Below are 27,627 nucleotides of genomic sequence, written 5' to 3'. Positions count from 1 at the left end.
CAATACTGGAATGATTTTTAATTATAGTAGTATTAGTGTACCAACAACCAAGAGTTGGTAGTGTTTTTACATGTACTCCAAATGGTAAAAACGACTTTAGCCAAAAAAACATAAATTAACTTATCATAAGGTTATTGTTAGATTCATTTCAAGATTTATTTTCATAATATCAAATTTAATAATTTATACTGCTACAAACAAAGGTATATAATTTGTCACATTTTTGCACAAAATGAAAATAAGGAAATTTTTAAAAAACAAAAGTAGTTTCTAATACCTTTTTATTATGCATATGACCAAAGAAGAAACCTTTTTATTACTCAGATTCTTTTAAAAATTTGCATTAAAGATGTATTTTTTTTTCCAAGGATACGGAGAAATTGAAACCATGTCATCTTCTAAGGGCCTGTTCTTTTCCGTTGAAATTCAGTTCAGTTCAGTTCAACAACAACACAACAACAACAACAACAACAATAATAATAATAATAATAATAATAATAATAATAATAATAATAATAACAATAATAATGATAATAATAATAATAATCAATAAATAATAATAATAATCAATAAATAATAATAATAATCAAAATTAATAATAATAATAATAATAATAATCAAAATTAATAATAATAATAATAATAATAATAATATTATTATTATTATTATTATTAATATGTACATTTGTATATACACATATGTATAGTAATAAATAATCAATAAATAATCAAAAATCACTAATCCGAAGTTAGAAATCACTATTTAATAAGTTCAGTTCAGTTCAGCTCAGTTTAGTTCAACTGAGTTCAGTCAATCAGAACAGGCCCTAAGTAAATCTAAGACAATGTCGTCTAAGAAAAAAGTCCTAAAAACCATCAAACCGAAGGGCTTATCAGCATTAATTCACAGATTTGTTGAATGGCAGAATTTTTTCATACTATCACTGAAATAGTAATTCAAATATCCCAACACATCTGGAAATTACCACATTTAGACAAAAACCAACAGAGCATAAACCAGATTTTCTCAAACATCCAGCTGATGGTTGCTTAAAAGTTAAGCTTCCTCTTAGAGGAAGGAATATCACGAGACAACAGCAAATGCAGGGAAAAAATCACATACCCTTCTACATTTTAAGAGTTCTAGCATCAAATCGTAATTTCGCCTATTAGAATTGCCTGACCTAGCTGAGGTAACCAACAACACATAGCAAGAATGCAACGATATTTTTCCGGCAAATACAAGTTGAAATGCTTTGTTAATCTGGTGACACTTTTCGTAAATATGTTCAAATACCGCGGCCATTAGTTCACTGATTTTGGACAGCCGTCCATCCATTCATGCAACTATTGCTCTACAGTAATTAGTTGGTCATCCAACACAAATGACACATGTACCCTTGCAATGATTTAAAAACACAATTATACCCCCATATAAACAAAATATCTAGGGAATGAACTGAACAGTGCTCATATTTTTCTGGGTTTTCTTTTCAGTAAGACAATTAAATCCTAACCAGTTTGATAAATTTATACAAGCTACAACACACAAACTTAACCTTTGAAGTGGAGACTTGAAAAGGGGAATTTGACAGATAAAAACTGGTAAACAAACTAGCAAATTAGTTTCCGCTCACATACTAGTACATGTCTTCCTAAGTTCAGATGATTTTTTTAACAAAAAGAGATTCAATAAAGAACGACTTCAGAATTGCCTCAAAAAAAAAAAAAAAAAGAACGACTTCAGAATCAGCAACAAGCATGGACTACAAAATGATGTGAGAAAATACCATGGGCATGCAAGACACACACTTCTGCACCTCATTTAAATGCTATTGCTGTTGGTCATACATAAAACTAAAGGCGTATCGAACAAAGATCTGCTCAAAATCAAACAGCTCTACTAGCAGTCAGAAAAAAACCACGAGCCAGGAACAGCTACACGATGGTCAAAACAAACAACAGTCATATCTTAGATAGCCCGACCCGAACCCAACTATTGGCCACCAACAGCCACCAAAAAGCTTTTCAGCAAAGCTACGACCAAGCAACACGAAAATCTCAAACTACAGGCAGAACTCCGCAACTGCTTGACAGCTACAATCACGAGCCATGAGCTATACAATTAAGCAACAGCAAGACAATAGTCAAAATCTATTAAGCAATAGGCTGTGTTAGTTGTATACACAATGCACAAAACAGAGTAAGCAACCAGAGGCCATTACCACATCCAGTTGTTGTGGATGCATTGTTCCCCGGGCTAATGTGGTCTCATTCACAAACATAATCAGCAATTCAGCATTACGACAACAGGTACAGACCATTGGAAGTAGCAGGACCAACAGCACAGCTACACATCCATTCATGTCATTGAACCTTGTTTTCTTATGCTATGACCAATAAAATTATTAACAGAATTTTCAAAATCAGCCATATTGAAAACACTGGATCACATATGTAAATAAGTGACTGATCTGTAAATCTCACCAACTAGCAGGATTTTATGAGGATAAGGTCAAGTTGCAACAGCACCAGTCTTTCCATCATAAAGGTCCACAGATCATATAAAACAGCAACCAGCAAGTATCAGATCAGCAGCCGGTATATTGATTGTCACTATCAACAAAAAGATATGCATCATCCATTAAACAATCACAAACACCATCAGCGTCACCAACATCACATCATTCAGCTTATCAAACTTCCACAATTCTTCTCAATCTCAGCTAAAAGATCACATGTGATAACATTTAGTCAAAAATCAAACAATTTATAGTGTTTGACAAGAAGCATACAAATCCAAAAAGTAAGTTATAAGGACACAGAATGACCATAAAACAGATGATGAAAGACAAACCACATTTACGTTTTTAAATAGCTAGCATAGACTCAACAATTACCATCAGAAAGATCCAAAGGTATATTGAAGCAAACCCACAGCGCAGGGTGCAAATACATCATAGCCATAAATGTTCCACTCCTATCCAAAAGACTAACTCAATACTCCAAGCTACCAATGCACAAAATCATTCTACATCATCAAGTGACCTCTAGAGCTGTTCATCTGCAACAAATCACTGCTCCAGTTTTCAGCTGGGTTCATGCCTGCCAATTCCAAGACACCACCTAATAAGATATTTGGACCTCAAGTGGGAGAAACTTAGACAAGCTCAATAACTTACCTCAACTGATTTTTGCGCAGAAGGGCCATTATGAGGAGAAACAGCCTGAGGAGATGCTGAACGGCGAGGGACTGATGTACGTTCATCAGGGCTGCGCTTCTCTGGACTATGACTCCTTGAACGAGATGGACTACGAGGTGAAGCACTCCGCCTTGGTGAAATACTTCTACGTGGACTGCGACTTTGTCTTGGAGAGGCACTGAGCAAGTATAAAAATAAGTACTTACATGACAGCAGCATGTGTAAATAAGTTATACAGAAATGAGGGGTAGCAAGTCTAGCAACCTATCAGCTGATCTGCTTCGATAGCTTCTGTCATCATCATAGCCATCTCGTCCCCGACTTCTATACTTTTCAGGAGTGTAACTGCGACTCCTACTTCGGCGACGATAATCTCTGTCCCTTCTGCGATACCTGTCACGATCATACCTGTCCAAGCTTCTACTACGACTTCTTCTTCTGGAATATACCCTATCTCTATCGTAATCATCTCGGTACCTAAAGACAACATCGGTGATAATCATGTAGTGGTGACAATTATTTAATAACCATGTAAAAACTGATACCAGTCTTGCAAATACAAACCAAAAAAAAAGTGACATAGTTAAATACAGCAAAACAATGCTCTGGCAACAACTGAGAAATAATGAAGCTAAAGTAAGTCTGAAAAGGGTGACAGAGTACTTCACGTGTGCAAGGCTCAGCTGCCACTCATGGCGTCCAGGTGCCTTAATATGAGCACCTCTTCAAAATTAGAAAAAATTTGAGCACAAAGTAAACATCAGGTATGCATGTGTTCCAAATTCCAATTTGACAGCTTCTTCCATGGATTACATATAATTTCACATAATAAATCCCAAAAAATGGTCAATAACAAAACAAGAAAACCATACCTCCGCCTTGGACTTCGGACCTTGGAAATAGACTCAACAATCCTTCCTTTTTGACTGAAATACAACATCAATAAACCATTATTTATTAAAAAAAACAAAAAAGAAAAGAAAATCAGAGAAGGAAAGCATGGTCAAGCCTCACAGCACAAAGCCACAAACAAATTGAACAAGCTACAGTAGCTAGGAGACCAAACTATTTGCATTCCAATCAATATTAAGATCTTCTTAAATGGTAAATAAATAAAGGACAGCATAATACAACAGAAATACACAAGCAGCAAACAAGACGAATAACCATCATGTGGCTTTGGCTTAAATAACAAGGTTTGAAAAAAAATATATGGCCAAATACATCTCTTCCACTAAGTGTCAAAATAAAACATGTGTGTTGGAGAGGAGGAAGGTTATTGAGCTTGGTTAAATGTATCTTCACAAATAGTTTAGGAAGCAAAAGCTTTTGAACCCTCGTTCATCTAGAACTCACAACACCCTCCCCCAAATCAATTAATGTAATTTTCAAAGATCAGAGCATCAAGCTAAGCAAAAATAAATATTGAAATATGTCAAAAGTACACTAAAATGCAGGTTCTATGTCTCCCAATTCCATGTAAACCTGAAAATTAATCTTACTTGGATTAAGCAAGAACCTTGATCAAATTCCATTTAATTAGCATTCTAATGGCATTCACAGGGTTAGGTTCATTAAAATTCTAACAAATTCCCAACAGATTTGCATTCTAACAAATACTACGGAGTATTTCAGAGGATGCATCAAATAAATGCAGATATCAGAATATACTAATGTCAGACAGGAATATCTTTCGTTACATTAATCATAATCATAAAATCATCAAGTGTCATGTTCATTGCTTACCTCCTCACTCTTTCTTTTCTAGACAACACTCAAACCTAATTTTTCTGGCGTATCACTTCAATATTACTTGACCTTAATCATTTTTCACTCCATAAGTCCATATCATCTTATAAATTGAAACTGGCATCTTGATCAAGTTCTGCACCTTCTGGCATTGAACACAAAGGGATCTTTATGCAGATTATTAGCATTAAGACATCTTGAAGGTCTTTGATAATGGTGTAGGAGAGTTTTAATAGGTTCGGACCAAGGGTAAAGATACATCCTCTATGGAAGAAACCCACCTAAATGCTTATACTGTCTTAAGTCATCATAGAACATGTCAATCCTACTCAAAACACATTACAGCCTTCAAACACAAGCCATTCAAAGAATTTCTATAAAAAAAACATGAACCTAGCTTCATTGAATTATCAACTTGGAAGCACCCAAAACCAAATATAAGCTATACTATAATATGAATAAGCCTGTTGATTACAGATAACTACTGCTTCGCACATATGATTTGAGTACAAAAATTACAAACAATTGGCAAAATAGGCCAAAAACTACAATATAATACATCATGAACACCTGAACAACATAGCAATTCAAGACACATTAAAATAACAGTAACACTTACATTTTCTCTGCATTTGGACCATATTTCGCGAATTGGACAGCTATTTCTCTACCATCCACAACCCTCCCTACAAGAACCATGGATAAAATCAATAACATTAGCCCCCAATTATCAAATTACACAATTTTAATATACAATTTGATTTAATATACGAAATAACAATGTATCTAGAAAAGGTAAATACCATCAAGCCTATCCACAGCCTTTTGAGCTTCATCAGCATACTTGTATCGAACAAAGGCGAAACCACGGGATTCCCCAGTCCTGTATTACCCATTAATTCAATAACGAAAGCCGAACAAATTAAATAAATAAATTGATTATGATCAACCAAGGAAGAAAATCATCACACCTTCGATCACGAGGAATAAAAATGTCAACAACCTTGCCATACTTATCAAACAACGGAAACAAATCATCGGGCGTAGTTCCTGCTCCAATCAAACTCAACCATATTAACAAATTCTCAAAACAAAAAGTAAGAAAAAAATTGTTCAATTTCAACAAATTCTCAAAAAAAATTGCTTTATATCAACAAATTCTAAACAAAAATTGTCTAAAATTCAACAAATTAATCAGAAAAGTACAAAATCTAGGGTTTCAGAAAAAAAGGAAAGAGATAGAAGAACTTACGAAAGGTGATGTTGAGAACGAGAAGAGAGTAAGTATCGGCGATATCAGGAGGACCAGTTCTTCCGAAGTGAGACATCGTTTTCTCTCTCTTCCTTCAGAGATTTCTCTCTCTTCCTTCAGGTTGAAGATGATATGAAATTGGGGAAATTAGGGATTTTCAGATTTTGGTGTTCTGTTGATTTGAGGGATTGGTTTTGTTACGTAAATTGGTCACTCTTTGTAGAACATTCTTGAGGAACCTCAGGTTGTTCTTAGGTTTATTGGGTGGACTTTATTTGGGTTTTCTGAGTTCCTAAAATACCCCCAGGATTGTTGTAGTATTTGGGTTAACCATCACGGCATTACTCTGATACTCTCTAGCTCAATAGTAACAGAGCCCGATGATTAGTCAATTACTCCTTCCGTTTTTATTTACGGGTTTTAAAAATTTCTCATGTTAACTAAATAAAATAAAATAATTAATTTTTAAGATATGCTAAAAAAAAAAAAAAAAAAAAAAAGATATGCTTCGTTAATCAAATTTTAGGCCAATTTCAACTAACCATTGTTTTTTTTTTTTAAAAATGGTATGAAGGAAAGCTCATTTGAGGAGGGAGGTAAGGGATATCCCTCAAATGAAATCCCATGAAGTTTGAATGCCTAGAACTCGGGGATACGACGTGGAAGCGATGCCATACTCCATCACCTCAACCTCAACTAACAATTGTAATTGTGTTTCAACAAATTAACAAAATTAAAATTGATTAGGAAATACATCAGCTACCTTATTTTACTTTTAAGTACTAATTTTGTATAGGTTACTACGTATTTTTCTAGCCAACTTACAGATTTACAATAGGAGTATTTCGGATTACTTCACCGTTTAAGGCATACTACGGATTATTCAATATTCAGCCCCACACCCTCTAAAATAAAATCATCAATCAAGTCCATTACAGGAGAATTCTCTCATACAAATAGGGGGGGAAACAAAGAAACAAACATTTCAGAGAAATTCCATAAGCAACTTATCTTCCAAATGTAAATTATTACAAAGATCAAACAGTAAATGAGCACCTGTATAATACATAAGGGGAAAAAAAGGGGGTCAACGAACACCAGTACATCTGAGTTTAAACTAACTTGTGGCTTTCCCAGCAACCCGCTGGGCAATCCATCCCAATCCATCATACAACCCATCACCGGTAAGGGCAGAACAAGCTTGGATATGCCAGTCGTGATTCTTTATGCTGTGGAGGGATAGAGCATCCGTAATCTCTGCAGGAGTCATGGCATCCTTCAGATCCTGTTTATTGGCAAAGACCAGCACAACAGCTTGTTGTAGATCCTCGTTAGGAAGCAATCTGAAGAGCTCATCTTTCATTATCGAAATCCTGGCCCTATCCGTGCTATCTATAACCACAATGACAGCATGTGTTCCTCGATAATATGTGGTCCATGATGTCCTCAGTCTATCCTGCCCACCTAGATCCCAAACCTCGAATCGAATATTTTTGTAGACAAGCTCTTCGACATTACTACCCACCGTAGGGTGCGTTGAAACCACATCTCCTAAATGCAATTTATAAAGGGTGGTTGTCTTTCCCGCGTTATCAAGACCAACAATCACTATCTTATACTCCTTAGCTGGGAATAACATAAACCAAAATCTTGACATAAAAGCCCCCATCACCAACCTGTATTATATAAATTCACTACATCAGAAAAATAATGATCTTAAAGTGCAACCAAATTTCAAAACATAAAACATAACAGAACCTTTAAACTAATGAGCTTTGGAAATAATTTACTACTATTTCCAGCGACATCAGTTAGCATGATGTCTATACCAGAGAGTTAATAAATTTCACCATGTAGACCAATATTTCAAAAACACGAACAACAAAGGTTTGATACATATGAGTGCTATGACTTGATAACCGTTTTGGCCCAATTTCATATATAACTATATGTTGACATAATCTTAGTAAACTCCTTAAATTAAAAGGTAAATTGCACGAGCAATATCAAAGTTCTTTAATTACTTGAGAATTTGTTATGAGGTTCTAGCTAGGGAGAGCAGCAATACTGAGGAATGGTGGGATAGTGGACCCCAACATTAACACAGCGTAATCTCTTTCTACTTTCTTGCTAGGTAGGACTAGGGCTCCTCTTTGAAGCCTATCTCAGGCCCACACGGCCACAATACAAAGAGGGATGTGAGGACTCCATAGCAAAAGCTCTGGATAGGAAAAAGCCAATCCAACTAAGGAACTTATCATTGGAGGTGTACCCAAGAAGATTGCATTTAGACAAATAGACAGAGCTTGCAGCTGAAGCAGGAGGAAGATATTGCTGAATAAGCTAAGCCAGTGACAGAGCTAACTGTTGAAGTACAATGAATTAACACTGAAAATTAAAGCAACCAGCATTAGACTCTGTAGTCATACAAAGGTGAGTCCTCTAATTCAATAGAGATGATCTAGAGAGATCGGTAATGCTAATCCAAACAGTTCCTTTCCTTTACAATACTGGAGATGATCACAAATTCACAGGGGCAGCTAGAACCTAAAAAAACTTCCAAACCCCTGCAATGGCACCAGACCCTGTCAAACACTGATCCAAATCTCCAATTGCATTAGCATGGAGAAACCATAGGACAGAGTGGCAGACCCCCCCCCCCCCCCCCCCTTGCTGTCTAGTCAACTAGCACAAAGAAGATAGCAGTTCGCACAGCAATACTATTTTTTGAAACTTATACTTTGTATAAAATTAAGGCAGTGCATGAGGATGATTTAATAGCCAGATTCAAAATTTAAAAATACAGTTTCCATGGCTTTAAGTAATCAATTAAAAATACAAAACCAAGTTTACAACAATATCAAAATGTAAAAGACCACTGGCCCTTTAATTTTTTAAGTGAGTTGGATGACATATTATATGTCCCCATCATAGTGTTCAACCCAAAACCACTACATGAGGCTTCACAAAGCTGCATGAACTCAAGAAGCCACAATAAAACTCATTTGTAGGAGCCAATCCACCCACAGAACTCTTTGAAATCCAGATCACCATATTTACAGTGTGTTTGGTAAGCAATTATAAAGAGTAAGGTGAGGGAAGAAAAAGGGAAGGTAGGAGATTGGGGGGGTACGGTGATATGCTTGAATTTTCTACTTATCTTTCTAATGGAGGATGGATTTTATTCATTAAAAAAGGAAAGTAAAATGCATTCCTCAATATTCTTCATTTTCCTCAATCCACATCCAAATAAAGTAAAATAGATCCTAGATTTTCTCCCCCATCCATCCCTTCAAATTCCTTCAAATTTAAACATGTTGTGACTACCAACTACACAAAAGAGTCATTTTGGCGAGATTCATAAAATTCAAACCTTCTAAAGGTTCACACTCCATTTAATCAACCCACATCTACAAAATCTTCATGGTCATACCGATCACCTCAAAAATAAAGGAGGGGGGGGGGACTATTGGAGGAGTATTGGACTCATTGTAGGATAATATGTTCAGTAAGTTGGATTTGAGGTCACTCAAACCAAATAAAAATGAGCTGATTACATTCAGAAAGCTGTATTCGTGCACAATATAGTTTATCAGTAAAGAAGCCAATAGTGCAACTAGAAAATATATGAATACAAATTACCCTTCATGTAAGACAATAAAAGCCATTCATGATTGGCCATTACCTAAGTTCCTCAGCAATCAGTTTATGATGACAAGGAAAGCTCTGCTTCAAAACCCCTTCTAAGTATCATAGTTTAAAACTTGCATTTATTCGATTTTCACGTGTCATGGCAATTGTATTCTCAAAGCTTAAAATCATGATACCAAGATATGCTAACTACGGCTATAATTTCATGCCTTAATTGATGATGACAAAATAATTGTTGGATCTGCCAACACGAAACAAGAGATCAATGTATGCAGCCAGACTGCCCGGGACACGACAACAGCCACAAGGGCAATCCAGCATTGTCTATCGTACATGATACACCAACTATTACTAGAACACTGTAACTTGAACAATCAAGGAATATTTTTTTGATCAAGCAATAAAAGAGAAATACGGGGTAATAATCATATCAAGAGCATCAAAGGGTAAATGAAGGATTAACATAAATTGAAACTTCCAAGTTGACAATGATGATAGAAACAAACCTAAAATTACTCCAACTTTGAATTAGGGTTACGTGGTTAATGGAACACCAAATTGCCTGTATCTGAAAATTCAACCAAAAACCAAAAAAAACACCCAAAAAAATTATACAACGGATCTGAAATCAAACCACAAATTTAATACAAATTGATCCGAAATTTGATCATATAATATCAAGATTAACAATTTCAAAACTAAAAATTATCAGAGTAAATAAATAATTGATGGTGGAATAAAATTAAATACTTACATCGTTGAGGTTGTTGCCCAGAAACTATTACAATTAGCCGATTACAGATTATCGTAAATTAACCGTTTAGAGAAAAATCGAAAGAAAAAGATCGAAAATTCTGAGTGAAATACAGGTGAATAATGGCGCTGTGTAAAAGATATGAAGAGGAGAGAGAGATAATGGGAGGGATGAAGGAGAAGTTCTTTTAGGACAATATTAACAAGAATTAATCCACAATTTTTGACTACTTTCTTGAATTAAGTTCGACTTTGGATTAACCTTAATGTATGAATATTTTTAATATTCTTGGATTCGGTTTGTTATCGACTTATCATTGCAAAATTGTGATTTATACAGATGTTTTGAAACTTATACAACATGATTTATGAGTAAATGATAATTGAAAGATAAAAATAAAATAAATAGATATGGAGTCATATGATCTTATAGATTAAAAATAAAATTATTGAGTAACTCATTGGCCTCTTAATAAGTATAACCTAATTCCAGGTTATATTTTTCGTATATTTTTTTTTTCCAAACAAGCAAGGTTATTTTTGTCATTTCAACAAAATGGAAGATTGACAATGTTAACCCACTTACCCAATGTTCCCTCTCTTCAACAATGGATCTAGAGAATTCTTCAACGATGGGATCTAGAGAATTCTTCAACGATGGAGGTTGAGAAATTTTGAGCTAAGAAATCCGACGGTGGTCTTGCGGTTGAGGTTTGTTGTGGTGTGGTGTTCATCTGCCATTGATGATGAAAAGGAATAAAGGAGGTTTAAGAAGGTTGAAGAAGACGGAAGGAGACGAAGGGAGAGGGGGAATCGACAACAAAAGTATAATAAATAATATTGTAATACGTTTGCTACTTTTACCATTTCTGTCACTATAATTGAGAAATCGGGGCTTCCTCTTGTTAGATATCAAGTAATTCAAAGTGAGTATAAAGATGGAAATATTAAATGGTAAAAAAGAAAGGTGGTATTGAAAATTGTAGTATTTTCATCACACGTAAAAAAGATTGAGTGTGCATAGGAAGATTAGATAGAAGAATGAGAACTACTTGTATATTTGTATGAACAATCTAAAGAAAGTTTATCAATAATTGTACATTTTGTACATGTATCTACTTCAAGTCTAGTGTTAGGCGACTTTAATGTGTTCCAAATAATTATCTTTATCAATTGTCTTATATCGAATGCATATAAATGTTTTTCTTAATTTGACGGTCGTTTTATCATGTGAAAATCAAACTAGAAGTAACAAATAGATACAAGAACTTGCAAAAAAAAAAAAAAAAAAAAAAAAAGTGTCAAGAAGCTGGAATAGCAAACTCATCTAGTTAATTCAAACTCAGCTATCCTGCTTGGGTCACCCCTATCCTGTATTAATATTAGATTATACTACAAGACTTAGTTTACAAGAAGCTGGAATAGCTCAGTTGGTTAGAGCGTGTGGCTGTTAACCACAAGGTCGGAGGTTCGACCCCTCCTTCTAGCGCAATTTTTAATTTATTTTTTAATGACCCTGCACACTACATTGGACATTCCCTAAGAAATGGAGGACTCTCCATCTACACAAACAAACCAGAAATGGAGGACTCTCCATCTACTCAAACAAACCATCAGTATGCTCTGATGCCTGATAAGCATAAACCAATGAAACTTCACAACAAATTTCGGATTATTCTTGTAGATGTCAATTCCAAAAATGAGAGAAACATCCAATTCATAATAGACATTCAAACCTCAAATACACTGCTCTAAAGTGTGGTGTATGCCTCTGCTAGCAAGCCTATTGTTTAAAAAAGCAGCTAATTGCCTAATTGACTCTCCTCAACATGTGTCTAAGTAAATCAAAGGTTTGCATAATTTTCTTATTGTTGTTACAACCTGAAGAAAGAAAATCAATATCTGCCCCTCCATGAATGCCATTTCAATTTTAGCTGAAACGACAGTGGAGGGATCCCCAAAACACCTCGCTGCAATTTAGGATCAAAAACATCAAAATGCACCCGGTGCAGAGAGTCCAAGAGCACTTGAGTTGGAACAGCAGGGAGGAGCACAGGAATAGCTTCAGCAGGTACTGTTTTAGACAATTCCCGTGCCTTTTGGAGATGAGAATTTGCCACTGAAGCCATCTCAAAGACCGCATTACAGAGCCCCTCACGTGAGTCTGCAGTGATTCCAGTCTGACCCCCATCCTCAATCAATAAACCGTGTTTGGAAGCAATGTCAGAAGGAATGTAAGCAAATAATCGTTGGCGACTGGCATGGTATGGTAAAGACCTCAACAGCAAGGAAAGCCCAGCAGCTTTACCAATATGAGAAGCAGCATGATCAGCTGCAGTGGAGTTGATACCTCCAGATTGTAATGTTGTATACAAGATAGTGGATTGTGTGTCCTCAGAATATTTCTCTAATTCTTCAACAGTCGTTAGGATTTCATTGGGTTCCCTCTGTGCATCATTTATACGAGCTTCAATAGATCTTTTCAGCCAGGCCTTGCTAACTTTATGCTCTGACACAATGGATGAAAGAGATTGGGCAATCGGATGCTCAATCAGCTTATTGGCATAGATTTTGTCCACTGCATCTTGCCACCAAAGAAGCCGCATTAGGCCAATCCTGGGATCAGAAGCAACATCCATAGCTTTGGCTGTTTCAACATTGAAGGCACGAAGTGCAAATGCAGCTCTTCGCATCTCCGGAGGGAGTTCTAGGAGACAAAGGTAATTGTGGTAGTCATAGCTTCTTACTTGTTGTACACAATATGAAAATGCAGATTTAAGGCTACTAGATCTGATAGAACCACTCATTATAATTCAACCTTAACTGCACCTGCAACATATAAACACAGTTGGTAGAGATGTTAGCAACTACTTTGTAAGTGATAAATACATAGCTGTGAGTAAGAAATAGCACATTAATTATGTTCAATAGCTTAGGTTTCTCATATGAGGTAAGTTCATTTCATTATAGTATGTCCAATAGTCCATCACTCCATCAGGAAGAATCAAAACTACCAAAAATTCCTTGCACATGTTAGAGGACAACAATACCCCTCAAATAAGTACCTTGAAGGAAAGAACTTCATAAAAAAGACGATATTTTTCCATTCGAATTGAGTTCGGTTCTCACACACACGTGCGCCCATACACACACAATTGTATACACCTTTGGTCCGGAATCATACTAACAGCAAAAACTTCATCAATCGGTTATCTACCGAAAATCTTGACAGTATTGGCAGATGTAATTTCCGACCAACTCAAACAGGATGAAATGATAAATAGATTCAACCCAAGCTACATCAAACAGACAAACATACTAGCTCAAGATGATTTGATTAAACAATGAAATCAAATTTCATGAACTCCTATCATCAATTTAGTCAGAAGGAAAATGCACAGAAACATACTACAGGAGCAAGCACTAAAAGAACCCAGCTGCACATTCTACTAATACGTAGTAAAATTTCTGTAAACCAATAAACTACATCCTTTCAAAAACCCCACATGAACAAACCAAGATCATAGATTAACATCATGATACTAGATTCTATTTTAATTGTACTGTTGATTCTACAATAATTCAAAATTCCAATTAATGGGATTAGAAATTCTCTAAACTGACAAGAAAATTTTAAAGTCAGACATTCTATTGAATTTACAAACCATATGGATTTCAAAGCGGCATTTCGTCGAACACGTAGTAGGCATTCAAATGACAACCCGATCCCAGCTCAAAAGATTAACTCTTTCCAAATGGTAGTAAACATGAGAAACATCAATTGAATGCAATGGCATAAACTACGATTCGGGATCAAAATTTTACCTTTTGAGATTACAAGAGATATGAAGGCATGAGAAAGGAGTATCTTTGAATTGGCAAGCGAACTTGGTATGAGAAAGCGACGTATCTTACTGAATTTTCGAGTTCGAAGTTGAAATCGAACTGGGTGTTGAAGATCGATCTAAGGTTTGAATTTGATCAATTAATGTTGCGGGTGAGTGCTGTGAGGATGTTGTGTTGAAGGTCGCTGGTGAGGATGCCTTACCTTGAGGCTTGAGCTAGACACACCAAAACACGAGCATCTTTAACTTCTTAAGTAATGACTTATGACAACTACAAGTCTACAACAAGCAAAAGATCTATACGGGATTTGATATCACGCGTTATTTTAAATTATGCGTTTTATAAGCTCAAATGATTTACCCTGAACGTGGAGTTATGAATGTCAATTGGTTGAGTAAATTAAAATTTTGAGGTAATACTCAATACGTGAGATCAAATCTCGTCTACATCATTGTCCTTTATGGTTTCCTCCCCATAAAAGTAAGAAAACACTTTCATTTGCACCACATTCCAAGCCACTATGGCGCACAATCATATAGGTCACATCATATTTGTGATGGGGTCATCAATAAGATAGTAATGAAGCTAGAAAATAGGGAAGGTTGTAACTCTTAGACATAAATAAGGCTATTGGATATGTGAATCACTCTGAATCCTTGAGCTTACAATAGTTTAATTACTGCATATGTGTAAATGCGTTGAATTTGAATCTTAATAATATTAACGACATTTTGTACATTTTTCTTTTGCATAATTTTCATCTAAGAGAGTAAAGAAAATCAAATGTTGTGATTAATTTAAAGAGTAACTTGTTTCAAAAAAAAAATGTGAAGCTTCCAAGCTCCAACCACATACTTTTTTGCCTTTAGTTTATTTATGAGCCATGGACAACATTGCTTTTTGTATGTGAAGCCGGGGATGAGGGTGAATATAGAATATCTTAACCTATATGAAAACTTCAATCATACTTATATTGATTGAAACTTGGAGCAACCTAGAAAGAAATTACCACTATACTTAACAATACTTGAGGTGATGAATGGTAAAATTAGATATAATCTTCAACAATACATCGAGAATTGAGAATTGAAGCCCATTATTGAACTTATTATTTTCAACTTCACCATTGTGGGTTATGCACTTATGCTACCTTACATTTGCAAGTATCAGTTTTAACTTTTTATCTTCAAAAAATAAGTGGGTTCAATAAAACTCGGTTGAACCCAACGTGGATCCGCCACTGAATAGAAAGTAAAAATATATATATTCTATGATAAACATATGCATCATTTTGTAATAATCAAAGTAATTTGTATACATTATGCTTTACTAATTATCAATCATTAAATTTAAATATCAAACGATCATCTTTTAAATCAATTAACAGAACAAAAACTCACCTATTAGGTTCATCTTCTTCTTTTTTTTTTTTTTTTTTTTTTTTTGGTGAAATAAAGGGACTAAAAGATGAAAACTCGAAACTAAAAACCTCAAAGATCTAACAACTAAAACCGTCAAACCTCTAAAAACTCGTCTTAAGCACAAGATGAGGTCAAGCCACTCCGCTCAAGTGCTCAATTGTTTGCAGCCCAAGTGCCCAACATAGCCAAAATGAACAAAATAGTTGTAACGATTTTCCCGCTACACAATCCACATCTTCAATTACCGGATAAACACATCTTTCCATTTTAATTCCAACACCACTATTACTTCCAAGTTCCAACTCCCAGAATTTCTCTGCAATTTTCTCTCTCTTATCAACAATGGAGTCAACTCTCTCACCAGCTTCCACTCTCCTAACCCTCTCCAAAGCCCTAAGATCATCATCTTCTTCCTCCTCCTCTTATCCTTCCATTTTCTCTCTCCTCCATTTACGCCGTCTCTCCACCTCCAATCCTCCATTGACTCGCTCCCTAACCAGCCGAATCCTGACTCGCCGACTCGCTGCTTCCATTGATTTCTCGAAGTTCACTTCAATTCGAGGTTTCTGTTCTCCGGTACGCTGCGTTTCGTACTCGGCAGGTGGCGGCGGAGGAATCGGCGGCGAAAATGGCGGTGGAGGTGGCGGAGGTGGTGATGGATCGGAAGGCGGAGTTCCGAAGGTTGCGGCTTCTGCTGCTGATGATGTTTCCGTGCTTTCGCCCGATGCTATTGTACTTGATGTTGGGGTAATTTTTTTTGTATCGCCTTGAATTTTGATTAGAATGTGAAATTGCTTGTTAATTTGTGCTAAATTGTTGTTGAATTTGGTTGTTAGGGGATGACTTGCGGCGGTTGTGCTGCTAAAGTGAAGAAAATACTTGAAAATCAAGTGAGTGCTTTGTTTTTTTTTAGGTTCAACTAGTCAAAATATTGCTTTGCTCTTAAAATTTATTTCATGATTATATCTTTGACATTGCATTTAGGATGTATTTTGTTAGTTTAATACTCTGTTTTATTTATATTTCCGTGGCCGAAATGAATGACTGAATGCATATTATAAGCCTCATTTATGAAGGAGATAAATTGTGGACTGTACACCACAATTCAGCCTTAGGAAGTCTTATGAGATTTGAAATCTTTTGTAATTGTAGTATTGTCGTCTTATATGAACTTTTGTGAATTATCTTAGATTGAGAGATATAGTTTTAGTTGCCAGTTGATTTTAGTAAAAGCACATGTGAAGAATTATGGGCATGGAAAATTAATCGGCGACTTTTGAGAAGTTTTTACAGGTTCTCAGGGAAATTATGTTGGTCTAGTATTAGCTGTTTGAGGGCTGAATTGATTAATCTGAGGAATAATTATCTACTTCGAATCAAATGGAAAAGATATTGCCAACCATGACTTTAATGTTTCTTTCCTGTTACTTTTTGAAGCAATTTTGGTGTTGATTAATGTAATTTCATTGGGCTGTGAATAACAGTCTCAGGTGTCTTCTGCTAGTGTCAATCTTGCGACAGAGACTGCGATTGTCTGGCCTATATCTGGAGCCAAAGATGTGCCGAATTGGCGGCAAGAGTTGGGTGACATGCTTGCTAAACATTTGACCAACTGTGGTTTTGAGTCTAATCTTCGAGGTTGGTTGCCTTTTGTGCTCATATTGTTTGATGTGTTGCATTTGATATATAATATGGTTTGCTATTGATCCTGTGTTCCCATCCAAGTTGTTGGTATGTGCAAGGGCTTTGGTCTGAAGAGTCAAAGATGATGTATTTTTCAACAGAACACATTTACTGTAATTTGAAGTGTTTTTTTGGAGTAGGGGAGGAAAATAGTCAGGAAATTTAAAAATTATGTGTCTAGTTTAGGTCCAATAATTTAACCCCAAAATGGCAGCATCAACATTTTCTTTTCATCTGTTAATTTTTGTTATTTATTTTCCTGCATTGCATTGATACTTTAAGGACTGTTCATTTGGTGCTCTACATTTCTTGAACTTAATCATTTTCAAGATAAGAAATATGCCATCTATGCGGCTATGCCTCATTGAAATTGGTACTTTTGTGTCAAAAAAAAAAAAAAAAAAAAAAGAAATTGGTACTTTGACCTTGTTGTGTAGAACTTGTCTATTTATTAACTCTTTTGTATGTCTCTCCTTGATTTTATTACATGTTACATTTAATTGATTTGGCTCTACTACATACTTGAACCTTTGCTAAAGCATGCAAGAAAAGAGATTTCTTACTTATCAGTGGAATATATTTTATTGAGTTAGCCATTGTACACAGGAGTTGAATTCAAATTATCTGAGCTAAAATCTCACTTACACCTTCAGAGGACTCATGGATAATTGCATGCAAATCATGTATAGCTGTGGCTATTTCATTGTAAAATTACCTATACGTATGGCATGAAATTTTCCAGAACCATGGCTCCATAGCTTCTTGTTATATATCCAAATTAAAATGACTAGACTAAAACTTTTCTAGTAACTGAGACGTAGAAGCTTTATGCGAGGACACAACAATCTTGTAAACTCCTTAGCCTAACAAAAAGTGTAATGTTTAGATTTAACCATTCATGTCAAGCTTGGTTCTTAATTGGCAGGTCAGGGGGACAAGGAAGGAGATACTCCATAACTAGGAAATACCAAAGCTTCTTTTAAGGAGCTAGCATAAATGGTATGTAGTTGACCGGGTTTCAATTACAAAGCAAGTTCTTATTGAGCTATATTGCTGTCATTTTTAGATGTGAATGGTGTACATTATTTTGTGTCAATAGGTATGTGTTGCTGCTACTAGTGGTGCATTGGGTAGAGGCCCTAGAGGGAAGCCAGTCTGTCACACGAGCGCATTGAGCTTGGATAATTATTTTGAGCATTTTAGCTGTACATTTTTTTTTCCCGATAGTTGTAGCAAAATGAGGGCTTCCATAGTCAAAAAATTCTATTGTATGATGTGTAGAACATTATCGTACTGATCAGAGTAAGCCAAGCTGCCGAGGCAAGTCAGGCGGCTGTATTATTTTGCCTTTACTGTAGAGCTATATTGGAAACAATTTGAGCATTCTGAAGAGGATATTTGACTTCTGTATCTATGACATTGATGATTACTAAGAGGATATTTCATTTAGATACTTTGCATGCTTAATACTCCCTGTTCTTTTGATGAACTTCAGCTCATTCCCCCCCCCCCCCCTCTCTCTCTCTCTCTTTTTATTTATATATTTATTTATTTATAACTGTTTAACTTTTCTGTGGCATATGCTACTACAAATATGTAAAAGGGGCTACTACCATTATTCTTGGAAAGAAAGTTTCTCATGAGATTGGTCTTCATGTGTCATTTCCATATTTATCTGCAGACCCTGGAAGGGAAAATGTGTTTCAAATTTTTGAGAGGAAGATGGATCAAAAGCGCAACAAACTGAGAGAAAGTGGTTAGTATCTTTCAGTTGGCTTTCAGTTTTTTTTTTTTTTTTTTTTTTTTTTTTTTTTTTTTTTTGAAATGCAATTACTGACAAAAGTTTTATATAGGTCGTGAACTTGCAGTATCTTGGGCTTTATGCGCCGTGTGTATGTTTGGTCACCTGTCTCATTTCTTCTGGGCCAAGGCTTCATGGATCCATGTGTTTCACTCCACAGGCTTCCATTTATCATTGTCTCTATTCACATTACTAGGACCTGGACGGCAACTAATTTTCGATGGTCTGAAGAGTTTCTTTAGAGGTGCCCCCAACATGAACACCTTAGTTGGACTTGGGGCTCTATCATCATTTACAGTTAGCTCTTTGGCTACTTTTATCCCAAAATTGGTAATACTTGAAAATCTTTCCTGCCAACAATATGAAATATGACCTTGATTTGCTGTCTCTTGATATAGATTCAGACTATATAGAGCCTCGATTTTTCCATGTTTCAATCTGGCATTGCTATTTTTTTTAGTGGCTTCTACTTCTCCCCTTCTTGGGCTAATTGAGGTGGTTTTGTAGCGCCTGTTCCAAGAACATTATGGATTGCTTAGTGCATTTTAAGGGTAGATTCTTGAAGATAATAGTAGGGGTATAGAATTATAGAAATGATATTGAACTGTATTTCTGATATAAAATAAAGACTCTTGAAGAAAAAACTAATCAGAAAGATAGAGAAAAAAAATGAGATATTAGACTGCACTGTGATTTTATTTATTTTTTATTTTATTTTTTTTGACAAGACTGCACTATGATTTGAAAAAATTGCAAGTGATGGTAAAATTATGGGTTTTACTTCTATCATTTTTTTTTAAATCTAAAAACTTCTATGTTTCTTTCTTATCAGCTGTATGCTTCAATGAGTTTACTTGGTAAAATTATCTTATTATTCCAACTCCATTTGTTCACTTTGTGGAATTTCTTCTGCACACACCTACATTTTTCACACTTGTAAAAATTTGTTGTCTGCAATTTTTTATGTATGTACTTCTAACTTTTTAAAAGTGTTCACTTCTCAAATGCAATGTTTTAATAGGACAATTCTTCACATGATTTTATTATTATGCACATTTTATCAATTTTTCAAAAATTCTATAGATGACATTATGTTATCGGTCCAGGGATGGAAGGCATTTTTTGAGGAACCGATTATGTTGATAGCCTTTGTACTGTTAGGAAGAAATCTTGAACAAAGGGCTAAAATAAAAGCTACAAGTGATTTGACTAGCCTCTTGAGTATTCTACCGTCAAAGGCTCGTCTCTTAGTTAATGATGCTGAAGATACTGTGTCAACTGTTGAAGTTCCCTGTAGCAGTCTGTCAGTTGGGGATAAGATTGTGGTTCTTCCAGGAGTAAGTATTCTGTATTATACGTGTACCTCTTAATTATTTGAAAAAAAAAATAAAAACATTATCGTGGTCAAAATCATTGCCTGTCCTTTATCCATGTATTGAGACTCTTCTACTATCCTTATGTTTTGAATATCTTTTTCATTGTTGGTTGCCTTGTGGTTTTACATTTGCTTGTATGTACTAGATTGGCTAGGTGGTGGTGTTAATTGTAATGGTGATACCAGGTTAAAGTATAGAGCTTAGCAATTGGCTGATTTTCTTCTGACATGACTCCTTGCTGCCCAGGACCGTGTGCCTGCTGATGGAATCGTCAGGGCTGGCAGGAGTACAGTTGACGAATCAAGTTTTTCTGGGGAGCCTTTGCCGGTGACAAAACTGCCTGGGGTATGAGTTTTCTATCCATAATACAATCTGAAAATTTCTCTTTTGCCCCCTTCCCCTGTTTTCTTCCTTTCTACGGTTGTTCTCCCTAACGTCATTAATATAAGACCTATTTGTGTTTCCTGCTAATCCTCTTAGACAGAAGTTTCTGCTGGGAGTATAAACCTGAATGGAACACTTACTATTGAAGTTCAAAGGCCTGGAGGCGAAACAACTATGGGTGACATTGTTCGACTAGTAGAGGAAGCACAAAGTAGGGAAGCTCCTGTTCAGCGTTTAGCTGACAAAGTGGCTGGGCGGTTCACATATGGTGTAATGGCATTATCTGCTGCTACATTCATGTTTTGGACCCTTTTTGGCTCTCGCATTTTGCCATCTGTCATCACAGGGGGAAGTTCAGTTTCACTCGCACTTCAGCTCTCTTGCAGTGTTCTGGTTGTGGCTTGTCCTTGTGCTCTTGGTCTTGCAACTCCCACTGCTGTGCTTGTTGGAACTTCTCTTGGTGCAAAGAGAGGATTGCTCCTGCGGGGTGGAGATATCTTGGAGAAATTTTCGTTGGCTAATGTCGTTGTGTTTGACAAGACTGGGACTTTAACCATTGGGAAACCAGTTGTGATGCAAGTTGTCACTCGTGAAAATGAGAATTTGAGTAATTCACTATCAGATAATAACTCAGTGCATTTGTCAGAAGCTGAGGTTTTAAAACTTGCCGCTAGTGTTGAGTCAAATACTATCCACCCAGTTGGAAAAGCTATAGTGGAAGCTGCACGTTCTGTTGGTTGCCAGACTTTCAAAGCTGCTGATGGTACCTTTACAGAGGAGCCAGGATCTGGTGCAGTGGCAACCATTGAGAATAGAAGGGTTGCTGTTGGCACATTAGAGTGGCTTCAAAGGCATGGTGTTGATAATAACCCATTTCAAGGGCTAGAGGATCAAAACAACAGTCAGTCGGTTGTTTATGTTGGAGTAGATGGAAATCTTGCTGGACTTATTTACATTGAAGACCAGATAAGAGAAGATGCCAAGAATGTTGTTCAATCTTTATTTAAGCAAGGTATAGATGTTTACATGCTATCAGGAGATAAAAGACAAACCGCGGAACATGTTGCCGCCATTGTGGGTATCCCCAAGGACAGGGTCTTCTCTGGAGTTAAGCCTGATCAAAAGAAGAAATTTATTAGTCAACTCCAGAATGATAACAAGATTGTAGCAATGGTTGGGGATGGGATCAATGATGCTGCTGCCCTTGCTTCATCACATGTTGGGGTTGCCATGGGCGGCGGTGTTGGAGCTGCAAGTGAAGTATCTTCTATTGTGCTTATGGGAAACAAGCTAACTCAAGTACTTGATGCCTTGGAGCTCAGCAAATTGACCATGAAAACTATAAAACAAAACCTCTGGTGGGCATTTGGATACAACATTGTCGGACTTCCAATCGCTGCAGGGATGTTGCTTCCTGTTACTGGGGTGATGCTCACTCCTTCAATTGCTGGAGCTCTTATGGGTTTGAGCTCAATTGGAGTCATGACGAATTCATTGCTTCTCAGATTGAGATTCTCATCTAAACAGATAGATGGCTCCGAATTTTCCTCAACGATTAAAGATCAATCTGCTCTTGAAGTTCTAGTGGATCAGAAGGAGAAATTGGAAACTCCTTTTTCTGATTCAAGATTGAAAAATGCATCTTGACTTCTTGAATAAGAAAATATGGTCAGTATGTCTTCCCAAAATACAAAGTGAGCTTGAAAGACAATCTTCCTCCATGTTTTATCATGTCAAGGAGATTACCCTAATGTTGTGAGTTAGCTACGATAGAAGTGGGGTTGCCTGCCAATTTTCGACTGTGAAAAAGGTAACCTGATTACATGAAGTGTACCTTGATATGGCTCTTCCCCGTTCACCAATTTGTGGTACTACTGGTCCATCTCTCTTTACCCCAGTTTGGCTAAAAGAAGTGAACTATTAGGCGGTATTTGCTGAATCAGCAACCATATGGATTCAAGATTTGTGATGACCAATCACATATACTTGTGAGTTGGTGGATTGTACTCTGTATATTTGAATAATGGCCCAAGAAAAAGAATAAGTTATCAAGATTATAGAATTCCTTCTCCGATTTTATTAATTTAGCTTTCAGTGTAGTTGTGCATCTTATCAGCTCATTGCATGCTTTCTTACTTATTTGTCAATGCAGTTCCCAGACAAAAAACTTAAGCTCGTTCAACTCACATTGTACAACCCGAAGACTAGAGGATTTGTTATAATGCCCAAAAATGGCAAATGATACCGAAATTTATTCCTCTGCTTAAGTTGGAATTTCATCCACTGTAATGTGATCCGTAACCTTTAAGAAATTCTGACAAGGATTGTGCACGCTTATACTTGTTACAAAAAACAGGAGTAACAAACACTTCGCACAAACACACAAACTAAACAGATCAACCGGACCAAAATATATAAATGAGACTTGTAAAGGGTGTTTAATTGTTTATCTATTTATGATTTCTTATAAGCAATCATTGCTCTGTATTTAAGAAGCTTTGCAAGGGTTTACACGGCTGTATCTTTCATGAGCTCGTATACGTGGCAATATGCAGACTATTGATCTAATGGTAACCAACAGGAGCTGGTGCTTCTTTCAGTTGCCTGCCCTGGAAGTGGACATCCTGCATGACGATAACATATACTTCAGTTCAACACCAATTAGAAATTTATGGTAAGTTGATAACAGAATGCTGCCATAGCTTATCAGGTGACAAGAGGCAGATGATTAAATGTATAATTATCTGATGAAAGACAGGAAGACAGTTCAATAGCAACGTCAGGCCCATGGGATCAGTAAAATAAGAATTGAGTAATAATTTCGGTACTCACAGAAGCAAAATGGTTGACATCACGATGGTGAGCTTCGTCAGCACGGATAACAGTAATAACATCCTTCAAAGTGGCATTCTTTGGCAGCCTCCAGTAGTCAATGGCAATAGCAGGAGCGCGCACATTTTCAATCGCACCACTGTCTATGTCCTTCAGATACTCTGTGTATGAATGAATTGCCTCTTCTTCCAAGTAACCAACCACTCTGTGTGCCAGCTTAGGGGAAAGCAAATAGAGTACAAAATAACAGTTAAAGAAAACTCCCTGCACAGCTAGAACCAAAAGCCTCTCATACCATTTAGGCTGCACCAATTCCACCAGTGTCATTAGGTGCATCCTCTCATTCTCAGCTTCTTCAAGCAATGCTTTGATCCAGCCACCACTCTGCTCGAACCTACGGAGGGACCTCAAATGTAGCAGCAGCCCACCAACCATACCAGGAACTGCAGCAACTGTTTCAAGCATCATTGCACGACAACCATACCGCCTCTGCAATTTTACAAAAGAACAGATCAGTAATGTCTAATGCATAAGCATGAAACTTCTGAAAACAAAACAATTGTAGCATGCATATCAGAAAATTCTTTATGGATGAAATCTGTTCAGATTGGAAGTCCAACACCACAGATTTCGTGGTATATTTTGTCAAGCCAGAAAAACAGAGGTTAATTGAATCTTTGAACTGTAAATTCATGCTATAGTAGAATACCGTACCTTGAAGAAAATATCAGTTGGAACCCTCAGCAGTTTCACTGTCCGGAAGGCAACTTTGTCCAGAAACGTTTTTGGTACATGATGCTTGCTCAGATCAATTGACAAGTCTGCCTCATAAGTCTCCCATGGCTGCACAGAGATTTGAAATCCATATAACACCATCTAACAACTCGAGAACCATCTACTTTATCACATGATTATATACATGTCATATGTGCTCCTACATACATATTGCAGAATAATCAATACAGTAAATACAAAAAATCAGTCATCAAACATTTTGAGCATAACATAAATTCCATTTGGATCCATAGCAATCTAAGGTCTATTATATGCTCTTGTATTTCATACTCAAGAAGCTAATATCCTGACTCCTGAGAACAGAGAACCTGGTACAAACAATAAATTCTGGTCGACTTTTTATTAAATTCCTTTCCTGCTTCAACAGTCAAGAAAAGCATCAACTAACAAGTAACAACTATTCCCAGAGTATCTAACTACGGACATTTTCAGGTAGGGTTAGCAACAAAGGACAGCAATGCAAATGGAATTTGATCTCTAGTCTCGAGTACCACCACGATTAAAAAATATAAGCACATATTATAGATCCGATTCTAATCGTCTTGTGAGCATATCCCATATATCAAATAATTTGCCAGCATAACTACAAAATCCATACATCTAACAATTCTTAATAATGTCAAAACCTAGGAGCTTCATCAAATGACAATTGAATTTCTTAATAAAATCAACAAACATATTCCACATGATGGAATATACAGTCATTACCAAACATATTCGACATCATTGAATATACGTCATTACAATTATTGTCCCTCTTTTTTCTCAGGAAAATGTTTATAGTACTAGTTTTTTATTTTAAAAAAATATTAATACTCCGTACGTTTTATTTTTATGTAATACGATTATTCGAGAACGTATAAACAACTCAAAATTAAAAAATAAATAAAAGCAAAAAAAAGCCAAAAACAAAAAATACTAATGATCTTATTAGTTAAAATGCAGCATTTGCTCATGTTTACACAAAAGTATACGAGAAACAAATTTCGCAAAGAAAATGTCGAAAATCCTCTTGCAAACCAAATAATTGAAGATTATCGACGAAATTCACTAATCAACACCGGATTAAATTTTCATTTGGTAATAATCATACAAACAGCAAGAATTACGCAAGAAATTTTCAAATAATTGAAGATTATCGACAAAATTTCACTAATCAACACCGGATTAACGTTTCATTTGGTAATAATCATACAAACATCAACAATTTTGCATGAAAATTTTAAAAAAATGAAACATAAAATCAAAAGTTTCAAAACCTAAAGTAAATACGAAGGATTAATCAAAAACATTACCATAAAACAATTCCACGCCCATTTACTTCCATCCTCCTTCATAATTTCATTCCTAGGAACCGACCAGTAGCTCGAAACCAACGGAAGATCATCCTTCTTCTTCTTCATCATCTCTGCCTCCATCTTTTCCCTCTCCTCCACCGATTTCCCCTCCGACGACTGCGACGATGACGACATACTCTGGCGCCACTCCGGCGTCGCAAAGCTCCACCGCTGAAACTCCGGTGACATTATACCACCGCCGGCGAGAGCACGACGAGCGCCATTAACGGAGGAAGATGAGTGAATAAGCGCTGAAGAAGAGGATGCTCTGATCATCATCAACGCCATTGATGAGTTTGTTACCAAGCGATTCATCTTCTTCTTCACTCGGTGAGTCGGCTCAGTGAGTTGCTTTGACGAGTTTATTTTTGTTTTGACTTTCTTTTTTCGGTTTTTATCTTCTGGAAGAAAAATACAGGAATTTGGGGGTTTTTATAAGGGTCAAGGGTATACTGGGAAATAAAATTTTTAATGGAATAACAGAGTGTGCCAGCGTGGCAGTTTGTGTGAGAAGCCGCCGTATCGAAAAGACGGAAGTACCCTTGATAATAAAGGAATTTACGGATTTTTTACCCCTTTCTTTTGCTCCAAGCATACTGGAATTCGGCAAATTATACGGTCTTTTTTTACTTTGCTATTTTATGGGGACCACGTGTCATCTTTTTAAAATTCCGTGCTTTTTTTTTTCTCGAAAAGTAATTATAGATAGATCAAATAGATGAGGCTTAAAAATAAGAAATTAAAAAAAAAAAAATAATAATAGAAGCAGGCCGGGCTGAAAAGCCCATTAAGAAAAGTTTAGGCCCAATCATATGGTCCATTGGAGTTGCTCAACAACCTGGAATAATTTAAGTTGATTTACTAATGGCTACACTAGGTCACTAGCTAAGAAGACTGTTCAAGATCTAATTGCAAACATAATCCCTTTACTATAGGATTGGTTGTCTTAGATTGACTCCTTGTGATCTTAGAAGTCATTTTCTTATTATTTTACATTATCTAAAAAGTTAAATTATAAAAAACATATTCCATACTGAGGTAATTATATTTTATTACATGATTGCAAGCAATTTAGACTAATGAATATTTTATTGAACAATTTTTTTTTATTTGACTCAATTAGTTTAGTGTTAAGGATGAGTTGGTCATGGTTTGAGTAATATTTATGTAGTGTTGATGGATAAACTCGTTTGCATAACTCAAATACATGGAAAAACGACCCGCAATATTAGAATTATGTGTTATTTTAACTTGATTAAACTATTTCGAAGTAGAATTCATGTGTTGCGAGTAGATTTGAGATTTTTGTGGTGTTGTGAATTGTCCACTTATTAATTGGATTTTAAAGACTTGCACTATTTGTAGCTTTGTAAAACTTTCATCTAAAGATTATAGACTGTCATCATGATAGTATACTTTCAAGTTGTCAAATCATGTTACATTTAACCTTTTTTAAAAATATATATAATTTTGATATTATAGACAATTAGTTATTTTTCTTGTCCAATGCACAATATTATATCAATACATTAAAGGAGAAAAGAT

The 27,627-nt window shown here is 35.9% G+C and overlaps 4 protein-coding genes, 1 non-coding gene and 1 pseudogene across 8 annotated transcripts; 2 read left to right on the top strand and 4 right to left on the bottom strand.

Annotated features, from left to right (window-relative positions):
• Positions 1-1,778: 1,778 nt before the first annotated feature.
• Positions 1,779-6,381, bottom strand: LOC145560370 (uncharacterized). 3 transcript variants are annotated; one of them, XR_014093136.1, is made up of 11 exons: positions 6,204-6,381; positions 5,923-6,001; positions 5,755-5,834; positions 5,571-5,637; positions 4,075-4,128; positions 3,467-3,679; positions 3,182-3,380; positions 2,900-3,104; positions 2,487-2,615; positions 2,225-2,389; positions 1,779-2,116 (listed from the first exon to the last, which is right to left on the bottom strand). XR_014093136.1 is itself a non-coding variant. In XM_081621618.1 (8 exons), exons 1-8 carry the CDS (start codon positions 6,277-6,279, stop codon positions 3,099-3,101), a joined length of 774 nt encoding a protein of 257 aa, XP_081477744.1. In that variant the 5' UTR covers positions 6,280-6,381; the 3' UTR covers positions 2,769-3,098. The 3 variants fall into 3 exon arrangements, 1 of the variants encoding a protein (XP_081477744.1); XR_014093137.1 differs by lacking the exons at positions 1,779-2,116; positions 2,225-2,389 and having other exon boundaries at positions 2,610-2,725; XM_081621618.1 differs by lacking the exons at positions 1,779-2,116; positions 2,225-2,389; positions 2,487-2,615 and having other exon boundaries at positions 2,769-3,104.
• Positions 6,382-7,186: 805 nt separating this feature from the next.
• Positions 7,187-10,898, bottom strand: LOC145560368 (uncharacterized). Its single transcript, XM_081621617.1, has 3 exons — positions 10,609-10,898; positions 10,361-10,422; positions 7,187-7,879 (listed from the first exon to the last, which is right to left on the bottom strand). The coding sequence occupies exon 3, from the start codon at positions 7,870-7,872 to the stop codon at positions 7,321-7,323; it is 552 nt and encodes a 183-aa protein (XP_081477743.1). The 5' UTR covers positions 7,873-7,879; positions 10,361-10,422; positions 10,609-10,898; the 3' UTR covers positions 7,187-7,320.
• Positions 10,899-12,022: 1,124 nt separating this feature from the next.
• On the top strand, positions 12,023-12,096 carry TRNAN-GUU (transfer RNA asparagine (anticodon GUU)). Its single transcript has one exon. It is a non-coding gene; the product is annotated as a tRNA-Asn (tRNA).
• A 176-nt stretch (positions 12,097-12,272) lies between these two features.
• Positions 12,273-14,639, bottom strand: LOC145560367 (uncharacterized; annotated as a pseudogene). The gene is made up of 2 exons (XR_014093135.1): positions 14,433-14,639; positions 12,273-13,436 (listed from the first exon to the last, which is right to left on the bottom strand). The product of XR_014093135.1 is annotated as an uncharacterized LOC145560367 (transcript).
• A 1,446-nt stretch (positions 14,640-16,085) lies between these two features.
• LOC145559036 (copper-transporting ATPase PAA1, chloroplastic-like) lies at positions 16,086-23,229 on the top strand. Its single transcript, XM_081620439.1, has 8 exons — positions 16,086-16,621; positions 16,711-16,764; positions 17,359-17,512; positions 19,239-19,313; positions 19,411-19,688; positions 20,465-20,695; positions 20,981-21,079; positions 21,215-23,229. The coding sequence occupies exons 1-8, from the start codon at positions 16,217-16,219 to the stop codon at positions 22,763-22,765; spliced, it is 2,847 nt and encodes a 948-aa protein (XP_081476565.1). The 5' UTR covers positions 16,086-16,216; the 3' UTR covers positions 22,766-23,229.
• Positions 23,230-23,368: 139 nt separating this feature from the next.
• On the bottom strand, positions 23,369-26,473 carry LOC145560366 (ubiquinol oxidase, mitochondrial-like). The gene is made up of 4 exons (XM_081621616.1): positions 26,041-26,473; positions 24,665-24,793; positions 23,951-24,439; positions 23,369-23,742 (listed from the first exon to the last, which is right to left on the bottom strand). Exons 1-4 carry the CDS (start codon positions 26,395-26,397, stop codon positions 23,683-23,685), a joined length of 1,035 nt encoding a protein of 344 aa, XP_081477742.1. The 5' UTR covers positions 26,398-26,473; the 3' UTR covers positions 23,369-23,682.
• Between the last annotated feature and the right edge of the window lie 1,154 nt (positions 26,474-27,627).

This window comes from Chenopodium album, chromosome 9 (assembly GCF_948465745.1).
Source record: "Chenopodium album chromosome 9, dcCheAlbu1.1, whole genome shotgun sequence".
NCBI lineage: Eukaryota > Viridiplantae > Streptophyta > Magnoliopsida > Caryophyllales > Amaranthaceae > Chenopodium > Chenopodium album.
This window is presented reverse-complemented; position numbering and strand designations above follow the sequence as displayed.

Bases quoted from the DNA above. Each gene is read 5' to 3' on its own strand.
- LOC145560370 (XM_081621618.1), bottom strand. From the start codon at position 6,279: ATGTCTCACTTCGGAAGAACTGGTCCTCCTGATATCGCCGATACTTAC. The intron at 5,638-5,754 runs GTATTTACCTTT...TGGTTCTTGTAG, and splicing joins GGCTGTGGATAGGCTTGATG to GGAGGGTTGTGGATGGTAGA. The intron at 3,680-4,074 runs GTATGGTTTTCT...TGTTGTCTTTAG, and splicing joins GTCCGAAGTCCAAGGCGGAG to GTACCGAGATGATTACGATA.
- LOC145560368 (XM_081621617.1), bottom strand. From the start codon at position 7,872: ATGGGGGCTTTTATGTCAAGATTTTGGTTTATGTTATTCCCAGCTAAG.
- LOC145559036 (XM_081620439.1), top strand. From the start codon at position 16,217: ATGGAGTCAACTCTCTCACCAGCTTCCACTCTCCTAACCCTCTCCAAA. The intron at 19,314-19,410 runs GTTAGTATCTTT...AGTTTTATATAG, and splicing joins CAACAAACTGAGAGAAAGTG to GTCGTGAACTTGCAGTATCT. The intron at 20,696-20,980 runs GTAAGTATTCTG...CTTGCTGCCCAG, and splicing joins AGATTGTGGTTCTTCCAGGA to GACCGTGTGCCTGCTGATGG.
- LOC145560366 (XM_081621616.1), bottom strand. From the start codon at position 26,397: ATGAATCGCTTGGTAACAAACTCATCAATGGCGTTGATGATGATCAGA. The intron at 24,794-26,040 runs GTAATGTTTTTG...ATCTCTGTGCAG, and splicing joins GGGCGTGGAATTGTTTTATG to CCATGGGAGACTTATGAGGC. The intron at 23,743-23,950 runs GTGAGTACCGAA...ATCGTCATGCAG, and splicing joins ATGTCAACCATTTTGCTTCT to GATGTCCACTTCCAGGGCAG.